Source organism: Python bivittatus, unplaced genomic scaffold (assembly GCF_059951505.1).
Source record: "Python bivittatus isolate LINGU-HERP-01145 unplaced genomic scaffold, Pbiv_v1 ctg000080_np1212, whole genome shotgun sequence".
NCBI classification, from domain to species: domain Eukaryota; kingdom Metazoa; phylum Chordata; class Lepidosauria; order Squamata; family Pythonidae; genus Python; species Python bivittatus.
This window is the reverse complement of record NW_028277035.1, coordinates 22,408,082-22,429,627: the sequence shown is the minus strand read 5'-3', so window position 1 is coordinate 22,429,627 and position 21,546 is coordinate 22,408,082. Positions and strand designations below refer to the sequence as shown.

Here is a 21,546-nt window from a genome sequence, read left to right as displayed (position 1 = left end):
GGTACTATTAATATATTTCCTTCCCATGCACTTAATACTTTTCATCTTCTGTTACATTAAGAATGACATCAACAACTGAAAGGACTTTTGGGGGGCTAGATACAGTCTTGGGGACTCAAGTTGTATAGCCCTCTTTATATCTTTCCTGGGCACAGGAATCAAGATAGAGCTGGACCCTAATTTCCAGATTCTCCACATCAACTTTCATTCTTATGTCTGTTTTTAAGGAAGATAACACACTGTTCTGCTTTGCATGGTCATCCTCACTTTGGAAATGCATAAAGATGGGGAATTGTCATGCCATAACTACTTTAAAAAAACAGAGCACCAAAAAGTCAGCTCAGTACAGTGGCTTTCTTTTATTTGGCCATGCAGCAGAAAATCTCAGTATGATAGGCCAAGGGAAAAGGGAAAATGATGTTTACAGGTAGTCCCCAGTTTAAGAACGGGTTCTATTCCCAAGGTCTGTCCTTAAGTCGAATTTGTATGTAAGCAGAACAGTATTATTGTATAATGCTGTATAAGTCATATTGTGTATTTAACTTGAATCACTGTGTATTTAACTCAAATTTTGCTGCAATTAGGCACCATTCTTAACTATGGGTCATCCATAAACCCGGCATTTTTAACCCAGGGACAACCTGTACAGTAGTTTCTGGCACTGGCCACTTGCTTTGGTTCTGTAGTTAATTTTTAGTATTTTCTTAGGAGTCAAGGTCTCCCAACTATGTGAAGGGAAAGGTGAGGGAGGGTCTTGCTTCCCCTAGTCAAAATGAAACTATGTTTTAGCTAAAGGACTAATAGAGTGAAATTCAACACATACACACACACACACACAGACTCAAGGTTCATTCCTGGCAGAATGAGAGTGGGAATCAAATTGATTTCAGGTACCTGAAGGGGTGTCTCATTCAGAAGGACAAGACCTTCTGCCCCAAAAGGCAGGAGATGAGATTTTTGGCTTTAATTTACAGGAGGACAGATTCCAGTTGGATTTAGGGAAAACCTCCTAATAGTAAGAAAAGTTTGACTGCAGAACCAGTTCTTAAGGGAAGGTCCTAGGCTTCCCTTTGGTGATGTTTTCACACAGAAGTTGGATGACATTTTTTGGAAATGGTTTAATTTGGATTCCTGCCCTGAACAGGCAGCTGGATTTGACTTGATGGCCTAAATACTAAATGGGGTGACAACAATCTTACCCAGTCCTGGAGGTGGCTGGCACCTTAATGACACTCCCTGAGTGACTGCCAATTTCATATCTATCCTTGGGTCTATTTATTTTCTATTTATTAAGATTATTGTATATTGTAATTTTACTTGATTTTAACTGTTTTGTAAACCGCCCAGAGTAATTTCAATGAGATGGGTGGTGACAAATTTGATAAATGAATGAATGAATGAATGAATGAATGAATGAATGAATGGCCTCTTCCACAACACTATGATCCTACAGCCAAATATGCTATAATGGAAAATATGTGCCTATAAGGGGACAGAAAGGGGGACAAAATTCCTCAAAAAATGAATTTACCTCCCTCCCTCCCTCCCTCCCTCCCTCTCTCTCTCTCTGTATAACTTGAAGTTTTTGAGGTGCCTTTGTTTTGTTTTTGTATGGACCTGTTTTGGGTTGGAAGTTTTGTTAATAACTATTTTTAGATCGTGTGTTAAAGTGAAGGAAAAAGATTTGTCTTTATAAGTTATGCCTATATAATTGAACAGAATCTCTTTTCTATAGGAAACGTATTATCCTGAACGAAGCAAGGCCAAAATTGTTTAATTTTTTCTGGTTAGGGAAAGAGAAAGAAAGAAAGAAATTTTTCTGATTAGGGAAAGTGAATTCTATTAAAACCCTGTTCAGAAGTGGCTCAGATGCACAACAGGAAAAACTGAACTAGCTGTAATGATCAGTCAAATAGACACACAGGCACAGACACACCGGCTGCCCCAATGCCTTGAGAATTGTACTCAAAATACATCTAGAGGGTGTGAATTGGGGGAAGATCTCTGCAAATTTTAACTAAGTAATTTTCAATCAGACATTGCCTCTAACAAATGTCAGAGTTGTTCTTTATCTTAAAAGAGCAGTTTGGGGTGTGAATGAAGGCATTTCTGATCCGGAAATTGGAACTGATACATGAGAGTGACTTTCCCCGCTAAAGAATGTTAATCTTGGCACTAGCGTCTCTAGAATTAAGTAGGAAACATTATCAAGCTTGACAGAATTTAAAGGTCATGCTGGCCATTCAATTCAAGTAGTTCCCAGTTAGGAAGGATTTGAATCAGACCTCTTGACTCTTCTGCAATGCGCAAACCAGGAATAGACAACTCATTCTACTTTGCCACCTCTTCAGTGGCCATGCCCCCCTTGACCCTTGATGATTGCCAAAGAAGTTGTCCATCCTTTGTGTAAACAAGCTTCCTTCATTTGGACACTTATTAATTCACAGAAGAGACTGGCATGATTATCATTCACATTGAGCTACAACAAATGCAGTTAGGAGTAACGTCTCTGGAGTTCAGTTGCATCTGCTGTTTGAAACTAGTAGAAAAAGAATCCAGCATTGATACCTGCCCTGAACTTGAACCTTTGAAGCCAGAGAAACCACACTGATTGAACCACCCCTGATAAACTGGTGAATATATTGCAGAACAATGAAATCCATTCAAGCTACAAGTCCATGCATTCTGGGCTGGGAGTGGCTCCCACTGAATTTCATGGGATGAGTCTATCATCCACCTTACTGTTCTTTGACATTAGTAGGACTGAACTTTGAAGGAAGAGATGCCCAGAAGTCTACAAGAAGCCTTTTTGAACGTTTTAGGCACATGAGAGAAAGCCAAAGTTGAATATCACAATGTGGGTAAAAGCTCTGGGTAGCTTTTAATTAGCTGGATGTACTTATCAGCAGTTCATCTCGATGACTGAATATGGACAATCACTCCAGATCTTTCTCAAACAACATTTTGCTCTGTTGTATCCTTCACTTTGTAAAAACAAACAAACCAGCACCTAAGTACAGAGATGGCACAACTGGACCAGCTATCCACAGATAGCATGTTGGAGGAGAAGATGCTCTCATATTTCAAGCTTGCCCCATCATCCAAATTGTTCTTCCCTCACTCTGATGTGGTTCACAGTTTGGAGTAATGCAATGATCTACAAAGGCTGCAACTTTCCAGTTTGTACCACTTGTTCAACCCAACCTGAACCATGCACCAGAACAATGTAAAGATTTATTTCAGGAAAAGTCAGTAATGACGCCAATGGGCAGACAGACACCTCTCCTCTGGAGTCAGTCTGATGATCTTGTAGATCTCTTTCTGAACTAAAAGAAAGGGAGAGCTCTCTGGAGATGGGGTTTTGGCCAAAGCTCCCTGTTTTGCTTCTAGAGTTTGGACACTGATTTCAGGGTTGTTGGGTTTTTTTTTTTTTCCATTCCTGGATTGTCTCATGACAGGCTTCATGTTTAGAAGTTGCATTCTCCTCCACCCACTGTTTAACATTATTAAGTGGTGTTGCAAGAATCATTGGCACTTAGGCTGCTTCCTATCACTCCTGTAAAAGAAGAATCTTGTTGCCAAGTTTCCAGCCCTTGCTTCCTGCTTTGTGACAAGGAGGATCCCCAAGGAACTCCAGGGAGCATAAAAGAGCAGGATAGGATGAATTCAGGCCAACAATAGCACTGAGAGAAAAATTAAGCAGTCCTCTAGGCTAAAACCTGTCTTGTGTCAGAAAGTCTTCTCCTTCAAGCAGTCCATACATCATTAGGGATCTTCTGAAGAATATGATAGACTCTTTCAAGATGACCAAGTTCTGTGCTGACAAAATTTCTCCCAAATGTTAACTATAGGTGAAATCCAGATGCATGAGAAGAGTTCTGCTTGTGTCCCTGAGGCTTTCCAGTATGCACTTTCTTCTGCAGCCATTTGTGGGCTTCAGAAGCTGCTTCTGAAACATGGAAGAAAACATGGAAGACTATCCAGAAAGCTGCAGAAGATGACTTCTGAATAGCAACTGGGAAAAAGAGGGGCCTAGCAAAAATTAGGCATGCTCTTGCAGCCACAAAACAGCACTCCTTGAGGGTCTTTCTAAATTCTGCTCTGTCACTCTAATAAAGCCTTTAGGGGAATTCTTTTTATTTCCTTTCTGGTAACCTTTTAAATATTTGGAAATGCCAGTTTGTCAAGTGCTAATTGAAAAGATCTACCATGTGAATGACATGGATGCCTGTTTCTTCTTGCTTTCTTCATATTTAAGTACTATCAGACTCAATACAAATGTGCCATGTCCTGTAGAATTATTGCTCCTAACCCTGTTTACTTCTGGCAACATTAGCAGATTTATTACTCTTCTGACATGCTAATGAATCCTTTGGCCAGTTTTTCTAATTCCAGAATCCTTAAACATTCCAGCTTTCTCCTTGTACATTTTTTTCTTCTTAGTCTTTCCAATCTATTCAGGTTCTCCCTGAACTGGCTATATTATTTATTCAAATATGATTTTACAACCATCAAATGGAATTGCAGCTATTCACTGTATTTCACAATAGTTGCCAGACTTATCTTCATGTAGATATGTAAATAATTAGGTTGGGAAAGATTCCTTGTAAAAATACTTAAAAGTAGGTCCCCTCTTCATAAGATATGGAGCGCTATGTAAAGCTGTTATCCAGATCCCCAGGTTGTAATTGGACAGGAGGCAGGCCTTTTCTGCCATGGCATCCACACTGTGGAACATCATCCCCCCACCCCACCCCAAGGTAGATTGGCCCCATCCTTGGTAGCTTTCCAGAAATCCCTCAAAACATGGCTACGCCAACCGGCTTGGGGATCTCAGGGAAATGGTAATTGGTTGAGATGGCTATGTTGTCTAACACCGAAGATGCTCTCTTCTAGTCTTTTTTAATAATTGATTTTCTAATTATTATTATGGGGTGTTTTAATGCTTGCTTTATGGTTTGTTTTTATTGTACACTGCCCAGAGTCATGTTCTGTGAGATGGGTGACTATATAAATGTGAGGAATAAATAAAATTATTCATTAAGATTGGGGTGGACAACCAAGCCTTTGAGCCACATGTAGACCTCAGAGTGGTTCAGACTTGTACCCAGTAGAAATCCAACAAACATTTTTAAAAATGAAATCTGGTGCCCTTAAAAAGTTGCCTTCTCATGCTTTATCAGTTATAAAGTCATTGGTCTCTTTTCTAACTCGACTAAATCACTGTTGAGGAAATGAGAAAAGAAGTTCCAGTATTCTGACTCATCTACTATATATTGCCAGGATTGGTTTGGGGAAGATATCATACACAATTCATCCCATGCTAGGCACAATTGGACACTTTTTCTATATTCATTTGCAGAGGTCTCTACATGGGATGGTCAAAAAAAGTAAAAATGGGGGCTATGAGGGTGAGATCAAAGCTTTGCCTATTTGTTTCACATGTGTAATGCACCTAAAAAATCAGCAGTTTTGATTGCACCATCATAGTTGCCATCATGCCAGAGTTTTTGAGCAGCCCATTTGTTATCTGTTTATTTTCTAGCATCTTGGACAGAATTTAAATTGCAGCTGCTGATTTTATTAGCTCAGATGTCTAATTATCTGTTGCATCTAGTTTTAATGTGGGTAGAACAACTTCTAGGACTGTCACTCGAGAAGCATGTGATGTTTATGGGAAGGAATACCTTATAAAACCAGCCTGTGGAATGCATTTCTGGAACGTTGTGAGGGTAACAGCATTTTCCCAAAGTAAGAACTGCTGTGAAGTCATAGGTCATCTGGCAGTTTGCCCAAGCGACCCCAGATTTTTCACCTGTCCTTCTGATCATTTTCTCCCTGCCCTCCATCCCCTTCTTGCTTTTTTTTACACTTACTCGAATAAAGAAGATAGGACTATGCAATCAAAGACGTCTGTAAAAAATACCCATCATCTTGACTTTTTGGACCTCTTCCTGCGTAGTCCCATGAAGTTACTTTGCAAAGTAATGTGACCCAACCTCCTTCAAGTCAAGCTAATGGCAATATGGACACATCTACGTAGCTATTTTGGGAACACTAAAAAGTAGTTTACCTATTACCTTCTGGTTTGGGATAATGTTGATTTTTTGGATTTTTGGATTTTTTTGACTTTATCTTCATAAAATTTCTTGGTGGTCTCCCATCCAAGTACTAATTAGGTCTGAACGTGCTTAACTTTATGAGATTGGGCAACATCCTCTACAAAGTTTTATGTTTGCTTGCAGGATCTTCAAAAATATAAAAGGTAGGTAGCTACAGCCTAGGAGTCTTTGTAACTGGGCTTTTCTGCTGGGGGGTGGGGGTGAGGGGAAGGCAAGGTAAGAAGTGGTAGAGAACATATTGGGAGCTTGAAAGGATGGCAGGAGTGATGTCACCAGAGTTTGCCTTTGGGGAGATGGGTGTTTTATGAGTGGCCACATAGTGTATATATTCCACAGCACTGAATTATGTTCCTGAAATTCACATGTGCCCATTAGCCTACCCCAAATGTTGGGCCTCTCCAGCATAATATACAGTTGCATTCATTTGTACAACATCTTTTATCCAATGAGCTTTAGTGAATGATCACGACCACAGTATTTATTTCCTTCCATAACTTTTAATGGTAGTTCTACCTTTAATGGGTTAACTTTAATTCTGCATTTTTATTTTATAGGTTTTTTTACGCTCCTAAGCTACTGTAATTATAAGAGGAAAAATGGGTGAAGCTTACAGTTCCACTATAGTATTTCCAGAGGATAAATCTGCAGCAGTTGGCAAAACTCTTTTATTCTTCACATGACAGTGTTATGTTCATTCCATTTGCTATCCTTCAGCTCCTGAGATCATCCAGATTTTCCAGCCTTCAACTATCTTCCTTTTCCAGTCTTCATTTGTATGGACCCAGCAACTTGGTGTTTACCAGAAACTTCAGCAGTTCATTTTTCATCACTAGTAATTCATAAGAGAAATCATAATACCAGATACTGTACTAGGAAGGGGATAAACTCCCACTCCATACAAGACAGTGTTTTTAAAAATTTAATATCAGAAAGAGATTATAGTGACAACTGGAAAAAGTTTCCATGGACTACCCAAGGCTGATATGGATGTCTTTTGAATGAATGGCTTCTCTACCAGTATATTCAAATCACTGGGGTAGCTCTTGCATATAAAGATCATCTCTGGGCACCAAGGTCTTGGTTCCCACTAAGAAGATAACTAAGATTTGTCAAGGAGGGAAAGGAAATTGTGCCACATGGGACACTTTGAAATGGGAGAGTCATCCCCTTATTGATTTTTCCCAGGCTGTGCCATGAATTAAAGGGGGCATACAAGGTTAACGTTCTTGAGTCACATTCTTAGCTCGTGTGCATGTTCACTTACTTTACTGGAGTGTGAGAATTTCCAGCTACCAAAAGTATATTTAAAGAGAGCAAAAACTATCGTCCTAATTTACTAAGGCATGCTTACTAGAAAGTTATCCCCACAGATTTCAGTGAGGTTGATTCTCAGGCAAACACACTTAGCTTTGGACTTGTATCTTAGCACAGAGCACACCAGTTAAACAATACTGAAAGGATCTTTGGGTCTAACCACCACTCTTTCTGCCTCTGTTAGTGCAAAAGGGTTAGTCAGGAAAGCAATGAACCTCAGTAAAATCTCTAATTTCAGGAAAAATATCTCAGTAAGATCTCTAATCAGCCACCAAAATGGGCTTCTATACTGAAACTGAAGAATGCTTCATTTTATTTATATATTTTTTTCTTTTAAAGCTCAACATGGCATACACAGGGTTCACTGAGACAGAGTGATTGGCCCAAAGACACCCAGTGAGATCTGTGGTCAAGCAGTGACTTGAAACTGGATCTCCCTGCTTTAAGTCCAACCGCTACATTCCACCAGCTCTCCGGAAAAAAATCTTGTTTGAATCAATGTTGCCCTCATTCCAGATATTGGCACTTGCAAATGCAGCCACTTAAGAAAGTACTTCTGTTACTGCCAAACTGAAATGTTCAAGAACTGTGAGAAAGGGTCTCAAGAGTAGATCTTTTCTTTGAAAGAAGAGCAATACAAACCAAGAAAAGAAGCCAAACAAAGCTCCTGACGCATATTTAAGTGCCCCATAGATTTTCCCACAGATTGTTGACATTAACCCACTCAGAACTCCAAAGAAGTAAAATAAACAGCCATATACTTGTATGTCCAAATAAAGATTTGGGCTTTGGGGGCTTGGCAGACCGGCCTGGCATTACTACGGAGAACTGCAGGCAGGCGCTGTCTTAACTCGTCTTTCTGATGTAGGCAGAAACCAGCCCAGAGCAGAAAAACAAAATGCCTTTTCTCCTCTTATTTCCAGCTGCCATTCCAGCCATTGTCCAGACAAGTCAAAGCGGGCAGAAATTCAGTGAATGAGTAAATCCAAGGGTTCTATACAAGGGAGGAGAGGTATGTGCATGCGTGTTTGAGAAAGTGATTGTGCATGCTGGCATGAAGTCTTTTGAAGTGGTTCAGTATTTTTTCAAAGAACAAATGTTATTCAAATAATATATTCTGGCTTAAGTCATACTATACCATTACATCATTTAAGTTTGCCATGGATTATTTTTAAATTCTCCCTTAAACAATCAAGCCTAATTCTTTTGGTTTTTTAGAAGCAAGTTCTTTTTATTTTGGTGGATTTCTTTTTTCAAAAGAGAGTAGGAAAACAAATCTCAGCTTGTGTGCATAACATTAGGAAATTTGATTTGTATAGGATTTAGAGAAATGTACAGAAAAATGTCGACGGGAGAATGTTTCTCAACATGTCCAGCCACAGATATGTCTTAAAAGTTCAGGCAGCTTAGAAGCCGTTATCAATTTCTTAACAGATTCTTGATCTTAATAAGGACTGAAAGGGCTGAAGGAACTGAAAATATTGTCTTTATTGCCCTCTAATGGTGAGATGAGCTATGGTACAAGTAAAAAGGAAACACTGAAAGCTGTTTAGCCAGTGATAACACCCAGGATCATATATAAACATAGGAAGAAGCTGTTGTACAGAATCAGACCATTAGCTCGTGTGGCTTAGCATTAGGTCTAGAAGAAGTTCAGTGGGTCTCTCAGATATTCCGCAGATTTGCTATTGGAGGCATTTTTCATGCAAGGTAATAAAGACTGTGCTTGGAGCCCTCTGCATACCTAACATGTTGTCTAACTTTGAGCCATGACCCTCTCATACTTAGTTATTTAGGTGCTGCAACATTTGTTCTGAAGTCATTGCAAATGGCTGCAGCAATGCTTTGTAGAGAATGGAAGAATTTCGAATTATTATCCTGCTTCAGGACGGCTGTTGGCATAACCGAGAAGATGTTCATAAACAATCCTTGTTAGTTTTATGAATACTTCTCCAGTTTTTTTGTGACATGTCCTTCACCACTTTGATTCATACCTTTTTGCAAAATTCAACATTCAGACATAAATCAGGCCAGTGGAAGTCCCCCGGGGTCTCACCAGTAGACAGAGAGACACAAAGCTTGCAACTGGTTTGTGTTTCTTCCTTAATGTTCAAAACAGGATCTGGCACGATCATTATTTGTTGCATGGGGAGTCAGCTCTGCTCTAAAATGCTGAGACATCCAATTCATCCCAGAGTGGAAATGAATGGACAAGCTCCACTAGAATATTCTTGAAAAAAACAAAATAAGGTGAAGTTGTGTCTGCTTTGCATTTCTGCATAGCAGGATCTAAAAGGAATGCCATAAGGCAAGACATTTCAAGAATGCTTCATGAAGAAAAGTGATCTAAAGCAGAGGGGCATAGTCTGCTGTTCCCTAAAGCCTTTGAGCCCCAGAATTGCTCCAAATTTCCCACCTGATCATAATTTTCAAGGAAAAACAATTCAGGGACTGGGGAGTTATCCTACTATTGTAACTGCAGTTAATTCATTTAATTTTAAACTGAATTAAATCAGATGTAATCCTGGCTACACTCCTTTTATGGATCTTGTTTCTGGCATGCTATTCAGAGGACAGATATACTCTTTGTACTCTGACTTAAAAGGAAGCACAGTCCAACCACACAACATCAAAAATGAGCCATCTCAATTCCATTTCCCATTTTTAACCCTGGTCAGATCAAAATATTTCCTCTCCCAGAAGCCCTGGACAACTGGCTTTGACTTCTCATTTGGAACCGAGAACACCTAGAACTGAACATACTTGGTGGGGCTATCGGATATTCTATAAAACTGTAGCATCTCAAAGCCAGCACAACATAAGGCATCCTTAGAAGTTTAATTTCCTTTCTTTTTTCTTTTAAAAAGCACACTTCTATTCTGAAAAACAGCTTGAAAACAAATGTTTGATTTTTGGTTGTGAGGACAATAAATGGTTTACAGGCCAAAAAAAAAAAAAGTGTCTTTATTTCCTGACCTTTGTCTAAAGAGATCAAGTCAAGTCATCATGCACAGAGGTCATCTCATTTGTAGCTTGTTAACAACCCTTCATAACCCTGTGAGGTAGGCTGGTCAGAGAGCAAGTGGCTGACTCAAAGTAATCCAACGAGTTACGTGTCAAATAGAGCCATGGTGGTGTTGTAAGCATGCTCTTCCCAAGGGTATGTGACTGAGAGAAAGACTCTGAAAATACTGAAGTTTTGCAGTCACCCACCAGCAGTATGGAGGCCTAGTACACCTGGCCAAGCGTGCTTTCCCAAGAGGCTTCCAGTCATGCCCCTCCTTCTCTGGATATACAGGAGCCATTTCCTCTCTTCCTCAGGATCAGTGGAGATCTGGCAATGCAACCCACTAAGAAGGAAGGAGACCCCTGTGCAGGACTCAGCCGTATTTAGGATATGGTATTCTGGGTTCCATCCTTTCCAAAGGAGACTTCTGGGATCTAATTTAGTTTATTTGCAGTGTGAGACAGATATGAGTGAGAAACCAGAGTAAATATAAATACTGATAAGTCGCTGAGTTGTACTTGGCACTTGGTGACTTTGTGCATGCTCTTGCATTATTTTGACAATAACACAGAAGCAATTTGTTGTGATGCTTTTTTTTTTACTTCATAGTCTAGCTTACAGCCCTGGGATTTCATCATGGCTTCCCACCGAAGTATGGATCTGGCCCTCCTCAGCTTTTTGAGAGGAGCCGTGGATGGGTGGATTCTGCCCCCTAGCTGGTCTAAGCACAGATAACTGATGAAATACACAGGAGCGAAGAATCACATTTGCCACAAGAGCATTTTCTCACACTCTCATTTTCTCTTTTACTCCGTCTGTCAGAGGCTTTCTGTTCATCTGTCTTGAAAGGCACCTTGCCTTTTGGCACTGAGGATGAACGGGGGCAAGTTGAATATTCTCTTGGTGCTTGTCTCTGAGAATCAGCCTCATTCTTAGCGCAGACAACCTGCACCCCCATATCTTTCCAGCTCCCACTTTGTGCATTCATTATCTTGCTTTAACTGCCTCTTTTACATCCTCTTATTTCTTAAATAAGGCCCATGCACGTGAGTAAAGTCTTCTTTACATGTTGCTGCCTCTGATAAAATACAAAAAGGAGCTTCCTTTTTCATTCAGAACACATGAGCTGATGGCAAGTGTACATCTGCTTACAACAGTCCACAGGATTTCTATTCATTCAGAAACACAAGAACTGGAAGCACCAGATGCTGATTCTCTTCTTTTCTCAGCAGAGGGGCAAGATGATGAATGTCATTTCTTCAGAGCTGTAGTTCTATAAGGAGACGTATCATACATCATGTCTTCCTTCACTTAACCATCGGGCCCGATACGCTGTCCACCCTCTTGGGCTCTTATTTGTTTGGGAAGCAGTAAATATTTCAGCCAGCTTGGCCTGGATCTTGCCTTGCCAACTGCAGTCATCCAACTCAGTGGCAGCAGCCAAGGCCAAGAAAAAATAACTGGCTGCATCTTGTTCATCCTGAGGATAAAAGGAAAGAGATAAAAAGCAAAGCATTGAAGCTACTTCTAGTCAACGCTGAAAGCAAGGTAGGGATCAAAGGAAAAAGGGTCCGTTGCCTAAGAACTTTAGAAGAACCTTTCAACAATTAATCAGTACAGACTGGTACTTTAAGTGGCCTTTTCCAACTCTATGATGTTATGATTCTAAGAGACTTCCCCCCACACACACAAGCCCCCCCCCTTTAAAAACAGAGAAATCTTGAAACTAGCATATCACTGTGCCTCAAGCAATTTTTTTCAGTTTGGGCTATAATGAGGCAGATGTGGCAAGCAGCACTCCCACTTTACCACTTACCCAGAGGAAATGAGTGAGGATTTGACTGCTGGGAATAACAATTAATATATATGAAGTTTCCAAGACACATGGTGGAACTGCTGAAAATCAGAAGATAGATCCAAAGCAAGGGTGTTTAAAAAGGGAGTGGCAACTGCAGGACAAATAAGGAGGGCATCAAAAGTAGAGGACAACAGGATGACATCTCATCAATCACAGTTGTACAGCCTGCATCCCAAGCCACATGGAGTCCTTCCAAGCTGTGTGTGAAGCTTCAGAACCCTTCCAAAGCACAGCTGAACAGATTTGGACTGAAAAGGTCAGGCAACCATTAGATGGCAGGAAAGAGATTCAGAAAATTCTAGGCTTCTGCTGAGATCTAGTGATTCCTTGGATATTTGCATTCTAGATTTGGTTACTGTACTCCAGAGTGCAACCAAGTGGTTATTTTAATTTGAAAGAAGATGAGGGGATTATTAAATATATAAGAAAGGATCATAGTAGCTCAACTGAAATAAAATTTAGTTTTTGTCCTAGTTTTGGAGCATATCCTTCTGATTTGTCATTCAAAGGCCAAAATCTGACTATCAGCCTGAAATAGATAGTACATCTCTTTTGAAAACCAAGGGTATTAACTAAACCAAGTGACTTGGAGGTCCAGAAGATGGAATAGTTGCTGACACTGGAGCAAAAAATGCAAGTGAGCATTCAATATTCTCACAAGATGCTTCATTTTTCAATGCAAAGTAAATCTAATCAGAGCATCTTTACTAAAATGCAACAGGTCAGACATCACAGATGCTGTCTTTCACCTTTAATTTGTGCAGAGTGAGATCTCCCAGTCGGCAGTAAACCTTGGAATAATATACGGCTTCTTGAACCCCTTGCAATTCTGGTGAATGCAAAGAGAGTGTCCTCAAGTAACAATCTTCAGCCATCTCATACATTTGCAGAAAATAATATACAGTTGCCAGCCGATGAAAGGCAACCAGTTCTTGCAAATGATCTCCTGGAACAAGAAAAGTGTCATTTTAACCTATCAAAATGGCATGAATGACTATTTGGTGATTGTGAAGGCTGCAGCATTTGTAACTCTCCCCTTCCTCCTACAGCCCCAAAAGATCATGTACTCCAATCCTAGAGCAGCACCATTACAATTGTTTTCTGCCTAGTTTCTAGGATTTGTGAAGACTGCACCATGTACCCTTGCCACCATTTTTTTCTTCTCCCGGAAGTTAATGTGCAATGCCAACCTTGCATGTTGTTACAATGATAACAACCATAGCAATAAATGCATAAGATTGTTATTTATGCATATTCTTATGTCTTAAAATCAGTGGCAATTCAGTCAGAGAGAGAAGAAATGCCAATTTCATGTGGAAGGCATTAAACACTCCATGTACTGCAATCTTGAAAAATGTGCATACATTGTTTCTATAGACATTCATAGCATGAAATGGAAAAATCGAAGGATGGATTCCTTGCTTGAAACATGATAATATAGACTATTAAATTTCACTGAGTTGAAACTGGACATGCCACCTTCATACAGAAATGTTCTACTCTGAGAAAGAATACTGTACATGTTGTCCCATGGTGAGTTACATAACAAAATGAAGACTGAGAAAATGACAAGGATAATTGAAACAATCCATTTGATAGGAACACATTCCAGTTGCTTTCAGCTAAGTATTTCTAGGCTACTGGCTGCAACATCAACATCAACAATATTGTATCTTACAAACAACCAATGTCTTGTATAATTCTGATTGAGCCATCTTTGGCTGGGACATTAAAAGGCTTTGTCTGAGGAAGGATAAATTTATTTGGTAATTCTTCCTTAGTAGCTGTAAATTCACCAAATCAGTGAAGAGCTATTTCTTTGATTTTAAATGAAGTCAAGCATACTAAATGTCTACTTACCTTTGTGATGAGATTTTGTGCCTTTTTACACATTTACTGATGTCAACTTGAATATTTTAAATTGACTTGTGTAGCAGCAACTTCTAAGAGATGTGGGGTACTCACAGATCATTGACAACTTTCAGAACATGGCTTAGATATTCCAGTGTAATAAATCCTGATTCCTTCCTACCTACATCCACGCTGAGTCTGACCGCTAAGGTAGCAAATTCCAAAGCATTTTCATAATTGTGGAGCCCAATTTGCAGTTCAGCTAGCTTGTTGAATACTCTCAACTCCGTCTGCACGTCTCTCAGTTTCCTGGCCAAAGGTATAGCTCCTCCCTGGCAAAAACATCAAACAATTTGTTATGTGGCTTCATAACTTCCTACCATCCATCTTCCCCCTGCAGCCAACAACATGTCCTTGCTGTAAATTAGCCCCTCAGAGAGGTCATGCAAAGCAAAGAAGACATGACCTCGCATTCAGTCACTCTGATAATAATATTCCATAGCTTCTTATAACTGAAATGAACATGCCTCACAGTTTTCAGGTTTATCATTTTACAATAGGTAATAAGAGTAAACATAACTTTGGTCGACTCTTATTTTACCTTCTCCTGAACTTTAGATGAACCTGAGATCATTTTGGTTTTTGTTTGCTTGTTTTCTGTAACTGGATGCCTGCCCATTTGGCTTTTGCCTAGAAACTGATTTGGTCTATTTAATTCAGCTAAATTAAAACCTTCTGTCACTATAAATTCAATACAGTTTGCACATACTGTTTAATATGAAAGAAAAAGTTACTGTTGGATCAATCAGCCCATTATAGAATTGATAACTTTCAGGGAGTGGGTAATTTTTTTAAAAAAATGTTCATTTCTTACTTTTAAAGATGAAAGGCCTAGACATTTTCTCTTTTCTTTCTTTTTTTAAAAAACAACTTTGTTAGTGCTTCAAACACTTAAAAAGAGATGGTAAGGTTTTTGTTATTAAGAGAAGGGGAAAAACACACAAGAAAGAGAACTCCTGGCTACTTCATAGTTAAGACAATTAAATAAGGTTTTTAGAATGCATCCTTTAGCTTAGCATGGGAGAGACACTTCTTGCAAGGACCACCAGCAAGCTGTCAAATGTCACAGTTGCACTGGACTGCATTTTTGACCCTAGCAATCAGCAGCAGCTCTCCAGGTTTCTAAGAAGGTGTTTTTCCAGTATTACCTGAAGGTATCAGGGATTGAATCAGTGACCTTTTGCAGTCAAAGCATATGCTCTATCACGAAGGCGTGAATGAGATAAAAGGATGACAGCAAGAAAATTCCTCATCAACATCTTGCTTCCACAGTTGACAGCCACAACATAATCGGTGGTCCTCTGACCTTCACCTCCATGCTTAACTATAGCCTCAGATTCCAGTACGCTTAGCTTCAGCCAGCAACATTGGCATGTAGGCATAGAAGGAATCACTGGCGTGGGTTGGCGTTTTTTTCCCCATGATCTCTGTCTGACACAAACCTCATTTTCCACTTTCTAGTTCTGCACAGTTTCTTTCCATTAGAAATTTCCAAGGTTAGAAACACCCAGTACTGGCAACCTCTAGAGATGTTGATACAAATAAATCCTGTAGTTTGTACCCTGTAATATTCCACTGCCTGATGCCTGTTCTTGGTCCCATTGAAGAAGACATCTCCTGCCTCTTCATACAATCCCATGGCCAGGTGCAGCTCTTTGGGTTTCAAGGCTGTCTCTACGGATGCCTGGAAAGGGGAATCAGTGAGGTTAGCAGCTGAGGCAATAGCATCATGGAAACAGGGTGAAGGCTTGTTTGCTCCAAAGAACTCAAGACATTTCAGTTTAGCTGTGCGCATTGTAAGATTCTTATACATAACAAAATACAGAAGAACTTCATGACAGCTTTTTACTTCAGTTTACAGAGACCTTGTAATTCTGAAGGAAAAGGGGGGAAACAGGTATGCAAAAGATTCAAAAATCTCTCCATAGGATGAGATCCCCATTGCTCAGGGATTTTATACCCCCTTATTTTACTTCATAACATTCAGTTCTCTCTTTTTTTTGTAGTTTGATGTATATCACTTTAATGCTGTTCTATTCAACCCCCTCTTACTTTTTAGCACTCAAATCTCTGAACCCATCATGCTACAAATCTAAATGTCGCTTATAAATCTAAATTCTATGCCCACAAATAGAGCTGTTTCTAATACCACAATTTAGAATAACTCACGATATTAAATCAATGAACATAATGAATAATGAAGGTCATAGACTTTCAGGATAAAATATTAGGATGACCATTTATCAGTGTGCAATATGCAATTGTATTTTTTGTGTAAAGCTATGAGCATAAAACCTGCACATGTGCAATGCAGAAGGTCTTCTTGTCAGCCAAGATCCAATCTATATCTATTAACTAGAGGGATATTTACTGCCATGGTTAGTGCTGCTTTTATTGTTAGACACTGACTCAGCATCCTCATGTGCTAGACACCGATGAAAATTCATATTTTTTAAAGATGTCAAGGCAATTATTTTTCCCCCAGCAGTCAAGAGATGTATGTTTTTCAATGATTGAAATCACAGTTTTGCAATAAACTTCGACAAAGTGGTTAAGTAAAAAGCTACAAACTCTAAAAAGGGCCAAGTTTCATGCCAGCAGGATACAAACTTATAAAATAACATTTTTAGGTACCTGTAAATACATTTCCACAAGTTCATTCTCTTGCATTTGATAGTAGAGCCTACCAGCCTGCAGCCAGGCCTGGGCTGTTTTAACAGTTTCCTCCAGGTCAATAAATATTCTGAGGCTCTGCTTGGTACAGTCCAATGCCTGTTTCAAAGATCTGTTGGATTCACATGCATTATTACAAATATTTCATTATTACAAGGAAACTAGGGAAACTCATGCATGCTCAAAACAAACCACCCCATTTTGACCCACTATAAAACATCATTTTCAAGAAACCGTGCTGTGACCTTCACATAGGTTGAATTCTTTCCCCCTTTAAAGCAGATGGACCTTTAAATAAGCCCTTGTTCTAAAGATATCACATTTGATGCAAGGACAACTGGGACTGCCACTGATGTTTTCATGATAAAACTGTGTCACACTGTGTGGTATATGTTTCACCTACTGCCATACTGGAGACTGACTATGGAATGAGTCTCAGGCTGATTCATGCCCTGTTCACTACACATGACACATATGAAATGTGCATCTATGAACACCACTACCCTGGGATGTGTTGCCCTCATATTGCAGTGTATGGGTTATCTGTGCATAGAACATCACTGGTTCAAACTTTAGCTGAAACATTTTAATTACTATTTTTTTTCCCCTGACCTACCTACTTTACCTCTTTTTTTAAAAAAAATAAGTTCACTGGTGCACTATGTTATCATTTTTCCTGTCACGTGAAGTAGAAGGATTTTACCCCAGCTTCTAAATAGCCCAAGTAAACGAGGACTGCCAGGGACTAAACTTGGGCTGCAGGGGAATGGGAGGGAGGGAGAGTGGGCGGGAGGGAAGAAGGAAGGAAGGAAGGAAGGAAGGAAGGAAGGAAGGAAGGAAGGAAGGAAGGAAGGAAGGAAGGAAGGAAGGAAGGAAGGTAGGTAGGTCACCATTCCAACAGTACCACCATTAGCTGGCTCTGAGCTTCTTTAGAATTCACTGCAGATGAAAAGGTGGACAGATTCCCAATATCCCATGAGAAAAAAACAATCACTATATCCCAAGCTGCTAATAATTTTCCCCAATCTGATATGAAGAGTACTCATATCATCTCTGGAGTGTGAAAGTTCCTTAAACAGGAAGAGGCATCGCACAGCCTGTTATTAGAGGGCATGCCTACATGCACACTCCTAATACTGGTTCTTCTTTCTATGATTTCTACTACCACCAAACATTAATGCTAGTTATTGAATGGTACACAGAAAAAAGAAGGCATATCATCTATGGAAAGCAAATATGAAGGAAGAGGGCAGGATCTGTAGCAAGAGGGCATAATGAGAATGAATTGAAAGGTGACCATAGATACATTGGAGCTGTTATTTTATATGAAGTCCATTCCACTATGCATCCTTACTTCTCCAATGCACCCTGTCATCTTGAACAATGGGGCTCTAAGAACAAGCACAGGCTTTTTACATTCCTTGCCTCTGAGTAAACCCTGGCCTTGCACAGGAAGGCCAGCATCCAGGTTCAGGAGCATCCCAGCGTCCGTTGCAGGTACTGCAGCAGCAGTTTGCAAGTCCAACGTTAAATGATGCCTTTAAAAATAGTATACTTTTTTGGAACCTCCTCCAGAGTGTCATCCTCAGCTTAACTTGCCACCTACACCAAATGCCAAAATCAGCTTAAGCACCAGAATGTGCACAGCTGTCTTTGTGTGTGAGTGTGTGTGCATTTATGTATTATAACATTTCTATATTGCCCCTCCACATTAGTTTCAGGGCAATATACAAATTTTCAAAAAAAAAAAAACTACATACACAAACTGTACATACAAAATATTTAACTTTAAACAATAAAAGCCACAACCGCAACTGTAAGCTGCAAGAAACACATCCAAACGATTTAAAAAGTAATAAGGAAAAAGGTTATTTGCCTTTTGTTATAATGCCAAAAAGATCATGTTATGAAGAGACAGTTTCCAAGATTTCGGACAGCTAGAGAAAGCCCAAGCAGGTGAGTTCATGGGCAGGTTAATAGAGCAGCCAGCTTCCTTCAGGTATTTGCGTTCTTACTAATGGAGTTAAGCACAACGCCCTCAAGAAAGATGAGAATCCAAGCAGAAAACAATCTATTCTCCTTAGTTTATTTGGCGTATTCATTTCCCTCTTCCTCAAAAGATTTCAAGCAGCATCACTTTTGATTTATTATCTTCCATTCATATCAACCCTTGTGCAGTATACATTCAGGAAGGCACATCTATTCATCCAAAGGGGCATGATCATATGCCACCGATCTCTTTGTACTTATTTGTTTATGTGGCCCATGAGCGTTTGAAGCTAGAGAATTCTGATGGTTGCCTTCATTGTAAGATATGGGCGCTGCTATTCATTCTGCTTTTTAGATGCCTTTCCTCAAAGGTTAGGCTCCAGATTACAGAGCAACTACCAGGCAGCACTGCAGATGAATCAGTGACAATCTTCAGGGATCAAGAGGGTAGACGCATCTTTGGACCCTTGGGGCACCTCCATCTCTGAAACCCATTTGCTGTTTGCATCCAAAGTCAATAATGGCTACGTTACTGAAGTGTACCCTTTTCTTCTAGTGAATTTATCAAGATTACTCACCTCTCATTCTATCTCCAAGCAGTTCAGAACAGGATATGCTTAAAACCTTGCCCTCTGACTTCCTGCAAATGAAAGACTTCTAACACTCCCTCTCCCCTTTTGTACTCCCTTCAGCACTGCCTAGTTCAGAAGAAACATATTGCTTTTGAGAAAGGGAGCAAAATGCCTTTGAAGTAGGTAATCAGAAGCAACTTCAGTGTTGATAACTATGCAGTGGAAAGAAGGAATAATCTTGAGGAACAGGAGGAAGAGCCACTATCAAGACAATGGTTGGATAAAAGAAATCTGGGTCCGGGGCAGATCTGTAACTGGAGTAAGCATTTCAGACAAGACCCTTCCTAGTTCTCACGCAGATGGGAGGGGGGGAAGCACATTCCGACTTGCAAGATTCTGTTACTATAAATTTGTAATAAACGTAGTATTAGCATACATAACTTTGGTTTCCTAATCTGGTCTACCTTGGAGGGCTGACAAGGTATTTTGATGCAATCACCAGTCAGGTACAATGGAAAGTTTAGAACTTAATATTGTTTTTACTGAGTTTTCTCCTTTTTTATTATTTCTTTTTCAATTTTTTCTCTTTTTTTTTCCTTTTCCTTTTTCTTTCTTTTATATGATTATGTGCATTTATTTCTGGAACAATGACAAATAGTTGTGACATCAATATTAATGTATAGAATTTTATAGAGATTCAAAGTCTTTTCTTAAGATGATATAATGAACCTAGTTCTATACATTTAATTAACAGATTAACGAAATTATGAATTTTAAATGTTATGATAATTATAAATCCTTGTTTATTTGCTGATATTTTTTCCTTCATCCACCATAACTTTTCCTACCTTTTTTCCCCTTTTATGTAGCTATTTATTATGTTCTTTAAATGTTTTAAATAAATTATTTATTAAAAGAAAAAAGAAAAGGGAGCAACCTGTCTTTTAAGCAAGTGAATCACTGTGGCAAACCCAGCTTGAAATTTCTGGTGATTTATATCATTCTCTCCTGTGCATGCACACACTTCTCTTTGGATCCTGGTTATTCTATGTAGGTCCAATGTGTTTCTTTGAGCCATTTGTAATAAGGCACACAAATACAACTACATCTATTAACAAATAAGGTCTGAGTTGAATTCACAGTAAATATATTGACATTCTGCATCTGAGTGCAGAATTGTTTCTATCCCTTTCTTTTAAGCAGAGGAAGTCTGTGTACATATTTTCTTTTTGGCCCTTTCCCTACATTCAAGATCTCTCTCTCTCTCTCTCTCTCTCTCTCTCTCTCATCTGTATTTATCTGGCAAGTGAACATGTTGTACAACTGATGAAGTGACTTCTGACCTACCAAGACAAAACATGCTCCTCTTTAAAGTGCAACAGATGTTAATCTGTGCCGATTTTCCCAGAGAACAAGACAGCTAAACACAGGAGAATGTGTCTTTCTTCCTAAATGATAAATGTAATCTAATAATATCAATAAATTAGTATTATTTATTGTATTAAGATATTTCTTATTTCTTTCCTAAATGTTCAAATCATCTGACATTAAAAACAACGGCAAAGAACACATTAAAAACCAATGAATCTTTTTGAAAAGAGCACATGATTTGCTTTGTGATCCAGTGTTCAATGCATTATAGACAGTAGAACTCATGCCATTTGGGCTTAAAGACAACAATATTGTAGAATTTCATGATTTAAATATTATTGTTTTTCACTTAAAAATGATAAAAGGAAATTGCTTAATAACAAAATCCAATGAAACTGAAATATTGTTCAAAATATTGTAACATCTCTAGTCCTAGTCGTCGTTTCAAAGCTGACTTACCTGGGTGTATGCAAACTCTGGTAGAGTTGGCTGAGGACCTGTAGAAGATGTCCTTCTTTTTCTCTGTCCTGGAGTTGCTGAGCTAGGAGGACCTGGTGCTCATGGTATACAATGCAGGCTCTGGTATCAGGATGCACTTTACTATAGAAATGGCAGAGGGACTCAGTGACATGAAGTTGACCTACATAGCATCAGGTAAGATACAGATTTTTTTAAAAAGTTGCCAAGTAAATAACACACTTTACTCCTTTGAACAACTTCCCCTAAAAA

The 21,546-nt window shown here is 39.2% G+C and overlaps 2 protein-coding genes across 19 annotated transcripts in view; one reads left to right on the top strand and one right to left on the bottom strand.

The window, feature by feature from the left end:
- ADRB2 (adrenoceptor beta 2) overlaps positions 1 to 21,546 on the top strand; it is a 138,642-nt gene that overhangs the window by 107,609 nt on the left and 9,487 nt on the right. For 2 of the 6 annotated variants that reach the window (XM_088133665.1, XM_088133667.1), the window contains 2 exons: positions 8,360 to 8,448; positions 20,754 to 20,872. The exons of 1 other annotated variant lie outside the window; for it this stretch is intronic. In XM_088133665.1, coding sequence (XP_087989791.1) covers positions 8,360 to 8,419 — 60 coding nt within the window. In that variant the 3' untranslated portion in view covers positions 8,420 to 8,448; positions 20,754 to 20,872. Of the gene's footprint in view, positions 1 to 8,359; positions 8,449 to 20,753; positions 20,873 to 21,546 lie in introns of those variants that run through there. 3 more of the 6 variants (XM_088133666.1, XM_088133668.1, XR_015794736.1) reach the window with 2 other exon arrangements.
- The window catches only part of SH3TC2 (SH3 domain and tetratricopeptide repeats 2), a 53,609-nt gene continuing 38,488 nt past the window's right edge, over positions 6,426 to 21,546 (bottom strand). For 4 of the 13 annotated variants that reach the window (XM_088133661.1, XM_025169502.2, XM_025169508.2 and 1 more), the window contains 6 exons: positions 21,277 to 21,457; positions 16,847 to 16,997; positions 15,774 to 15,896; positions 14,334 to 14,484; positions 13,051 to 13,247; positions 6,431 to 11,923 (listed from right to left, as the gene is read on the bottom strand). In XM_088133661.1, coding sequence (XP_087989787.1) covers positions 11,732 to 11,923; positions 13,051 to 13,247; positions 14,334 to 14,484; positions 15,774 to 15,896; positions 16,847 to 16,997; positions 21,277 to 21,457 — 995 coding nt within the window. In that variant the 3' untranslated portion in view covers positions 6,431 to 11,731. Of the gene's footprint in view, positions 11,924 to 13,050; positions 13,248 to 14,333; positions 14,485 to 15,773; positions 15,897 to 16,846; positions 16,998 to 21,276; positions 21,458 to 21,546 lie in introns of all 13 variants that reach the window. The other 9 variants (XM_025169494.2, XM_007421109.4, XM_088133660.1 and 6 more) reach the window with 6 other exon arrangements.